General features: G+C 38.6%; 1 protein-coding gene across 1 annotated transcript; it reads right to left on the reverse strand.

Annotated features, from left to right (window-relative positions):
* Positions 1–1,823: 1,823 nt before the first annotated feature.
* SARC_03362 (hypothetical protein) lies at positions 1,824–2,720 on the reverse strand (the record flags this gene model as incomplete). Its single annotated transcript, XM_014302827.1, has 1 exon — positions 1,824–2,720. One exon carries the CDS (start codon positions 2,718–2,720, stop codon positions 1,824–1,826), a length of 897 nt encoding a protein of 298 aa, XP_014158302.1.
* Between the last annotated feature and the right edge of the window lie 1,691 nt (positions 2,721–4,411).

Consider the following 4,411-nt stretch of genomic DNA (forward strand, 5'->3'; position numbering starts at 1 on the left):
TGCCACGACTTCCACGGTATCTGGACCTTCCACGAACACCTTGGATCTTTTATCCAGCATGTTGAAAAACCACCGTACCCTCACCCGTCCCTGACACATCAACAGATGTTCTCCATACCCCGGCTAATCACGCGGTTGACGTACCACTTCCAAATATCGGTTCAAACTAAATCATCGCGCTTGTTGGTTCCGACTATGATACTTCTGATCCAGGCCAGCCAACACATACCAAATTCATCCGTGGTCTGGTGCAGCATTGGCTTACCCCCATCCTCGCTTCTCGACCGGATTATGACGGATAACCTGGTCCTTCTCGGTATTTCGTACTCCACACTAACCCATTCCGCGGCACTACACGGCGCAGACCCAGTACCACAGAGGTGGATATTCTACTTAGTAGGTCAGCAAGCGAATAGATGGAACATTCGATAGTAACAGTGCTTTGTCAACACCGGCCCGAATCGACCCAGCACATATCTTTCATTGTCGACTCACTTGGTCCAAGCTTCAAACGGGAATTTACTGACCACTTCTTCCCATCAATCTTTCCTGAACCACTAAAGCGACTATGAGAGCCATACCATATGTTCATACATTGTATCATACATACTTGCCATTTTTGAAATAAATAATAATATCCCTAGTAGGATTCCGACTACGCAAGAAGACATAATTCTACTGCACCTCTTGACCGCTCCGAATCCAAAGGTATAATATGGAGAACGGATAAAGGAGGATATACATACTATCGTACACGCTATATAGACGGTACAATCGCTGAGTTGACTTCAGATGCTTTTGACAATCAGGACTATTTAAAGGCCTTTAACAGAAAATGGCATAAACTCCTACATAAGTCACAGGCTGAAAAAGATAGCTTGTTCCCATCGTCTGAAGGCACGGAAGTTAAAAATTACCTACCAGCAGCGTTTATCCCGAGCTTTACTACTCATCCTTCGTATGTTCCAAAAACATTGAAGCGTAAGAAACGTCCAGTCGACCACCACGGACCTACTGGACCTAAACTTAAAACTCACAGGGTAACCGAGAACGCTCAACTTCTCCGCCTGAGAAACATTAACTATACGTTATGCTACTTAATGTTTTCGACTCGTTTTCCTTTCTCGCTTTTTTGACCCATAATCAGCTTGAGTGAGCAACTTGCTTCTCCTGGGTCTCAAAGCTGGGTGGGAGCTGTGTAAAAGCCGGGCCTCCACATTATAATCTTGTAATATAAACGTACTCTTAATATTAAGTAAAACGTACTCTTAAAAGTACGTAAACTCTTAAATGGGTCTTAACGTTTTTTATTAATTAAATACCTTTTCCATTTTACATATCAAATATTTAGACAAGGCCATTAAAAGGCCCCAGTAAAATATCAAACATAATATTTGGTCTAGTTCTATTAATAGAATTATGTTTACTTTCCAAATCTATTTATATCTGAATGCTTCGGTAGCGAGATGGCTCAACCGAACATAAGTTTCTAAGGACTATTTGCGTTACTTAATTAATCTTCCGTTGAGCCAACCAAATGTGCCAGTCTGATGAAGGCTAAGTCGCTAATTCTTGATAAGTGGCAAGTTATTGGCTAGTGCAATAACTATGGACATCAGGAGTATTTTTCTTCTTCTATTTTCTTCTTCTAAAGATAGGATCTTATGAGTCTCTCGAATTCGCCCCAGTGAAACATACCATAGTTTCTAATAGAGCGACAACGAAACACTAAATAAAATCCCTTCGGCGAAAACAGTACTGATGGATTATATATAGGCAATGTCCAAGCCTCACAATCCCTCAGAGTATTGCTGTTTTCTTTACTATGCACGTATACGGTTTCTCTGTTCATGTAATAGCGGTGTTAAGATGTCACTAGCTTTGGAAGTGGTCATAATGTCATTCTTCATCTTTGACTTTCCACTGCTAGTAGCAATGTTATATTGTACACATACTAGACTCCCTATCGCCTTCTTCTCTTCTGGGCATGCTCGAGTTTGTGAAATCACATCTAAGTTCACATGGAACGATGGTACGGCATCGCTTTTAAGTATGACGCTCTTGCCCGTATCGGCGTAATGATCACTAGTAAAATGTCGCCTGTGAATAAACAAGTTGCAACCACTAGTCGCATCATTTATTTGTTTGTTGTACTGCTTAATAAGTTTAGCATCCAACACAACTTTTCTGACAAACATATTCGCTCTCTTCTTGTTTCGCGGCAACTCATGCCCACTATGAAACTTTATATTCTCTCCACATTCGTCCTCACCCAATGTACATATACACTTGATAACACCACCAGTTATCGTGGTCAACTTAGTCACACATTCAAGCTGGTAGTCTTTGTCCCATTGAAACTCTTTAAACGGTATTGCACCTGGGTTTGCAAATATTTTGTAGTCACCTTTAAACGTAATCTCACTTCGCTTGAAATGCTTGGCATTAGCGGGCGCATGATTCTTCTGCCCTTTCCCGCCACGCTTGTCAAGCAAAGCCTGTACTATTTCTGGTGTAGCCGTAGGGTTTTGCCAGCATCTAACATCGACGTCTGCCTTTTTGATATGCTGTTCTATATGTGGTTTTAGTGCTTTAGGTAATGATATAATCCCGTCACCTGGCTTGATACAGTTTCTTATACCACATGCACACGCGTCTGTGTACTTCACTTTCTTCTTCGGTTCGTCCTCGTGCCTGTTAGATGCCCGCTTTTCCACCATAGTTACTTATCGTGCCTATCAGCTTTCAGCTTTTAAAGGTTATAGGTCAAATTTACGATGTTTTACGCACACACGCATAAAATATAAAAATAGAATCGTGCATCATCAATATATTTTCAGTCTAGATAAAAGCTATTTCTTGGAAGATTTACACTAATTTAGTATTGTCTACTGTCTCGCTCTCTCTCTCTGTGTAGAGCAGAGAGCTAGTATTTATAGACTAGTAGAGAGAGTTGTCTCTTTTTAGCTATTTACTAAGGCCCTGTTCTGTAACTCAATATTACTGCCATTTTCGACGAAAATGTTCATTTTTTTTTTTTGCAAAAAAGAGCATTTTTCAAAATTCAAAATGGGCAACTTCTCAAAAAATCGTATTGCAACTCAAACTTGAATAATGTCCATACTTCCAAAATCACCTTTTTTGAACATCTATAATCGCTTTTTTACAAAAGTTTCAAAAGCTGTTTTTGTAAAAAGGAATGACCATTTCTTTGAATTCACATAAAATTTCTTTTGAAACTGTACAAATACTCTTTCAAAAATAGAATCGGCGATATGTATGGTTGATCACTATGTAATATGATTCGTTCTTTCGTGGAAAAGGGCGCGTTGCTATACGAATTATGAAAAGTAACGTGCATGGAAATAATGTGCACAATGACAATGTGAAATGTAGATATATGGCTATTTTGATCAGCCACGTCAGACAAATCTTCAGCCGATTCAGTCCCAGTGACCTCATCCTCCTCTACAAGAGAATCCATGGATCTAGGCGCGTGAGATGGGTTTGCACTCATTGTGGCTGATAAATGGTGTGACACTTGCAGAATACGACTATACATATATTCTAACGATAATGAAACGAAAAATCTCAACAGTTAGCAGCACGAACAAAACGATACATGGCGCGTTTTGAGAAATGGCGCGGTTTCGTTTTTGCTCTTTCTATTTTTGGATGTTTACGTAAAAAAGCTGCCGTTGGCGTAAAAATCGACGGTTGGAAATAATGGCCGTTTTTCAAAAGTATATAAGGAACTCAAATATTTTTGAGAATGATGTTGTACCCATTTTAATTAAAATGAAAATCTTAAAATATAAAACCGGTCTAAAATGTACTTTTTCAAAAATTGACATTTTCATGTTGAGTTGCAGAACAGGGCCTAATAAATAAAAACAAAAATACCAGTAAATAGTGGACTAGTAGTAGAGACCTATTGTGAGTCTCTGAGAGACAAAAATACTATTAGAGAGAGTCTCTCTCTCTCTCTCTGGACTCTTGAGTGTAGACAGTAGAGTGTAGTCTGTAGATTGTATTTATACTGTAGAGTGTAGACTACATATATAGAGTTTTTTAGTCAACAGTAGGGTATTTATTATTATGACCGGGTTTTGCGACCACTATCACTGCGACTCTCGCCTGCCACCACTAAATCTGACGCTCTTGCCTGCCACCCAATATCAAAATTTAGTTTATATAATTATTTTTCAAAACTTCTACAGCATCAGTAGCACAGTGGAAAGGATGTGTGACTATCTAAGATAATGCCTTTTTGGGCACAGATTCAATTCTCACTTTTTAACAAATATCTACGTATTTATTTACACATATATATATATATAAATATACATATACATATACATATACATATATACATATACATATACATATACATATACGTATTCATCTATAT

Source organism: Sphaeroforma arctica (assembly GCF_001186125.1).
Source record: "Sphaeroforma arctica JP610 unplaced genomic scaffold supercont1.170, whole genome shotgun sequence".
Lineage (NCBI taxonomy): Eukaryota > Ichthyosporea > Ichthyophonida > Sphaeroforma > Sphaeroforma arctica.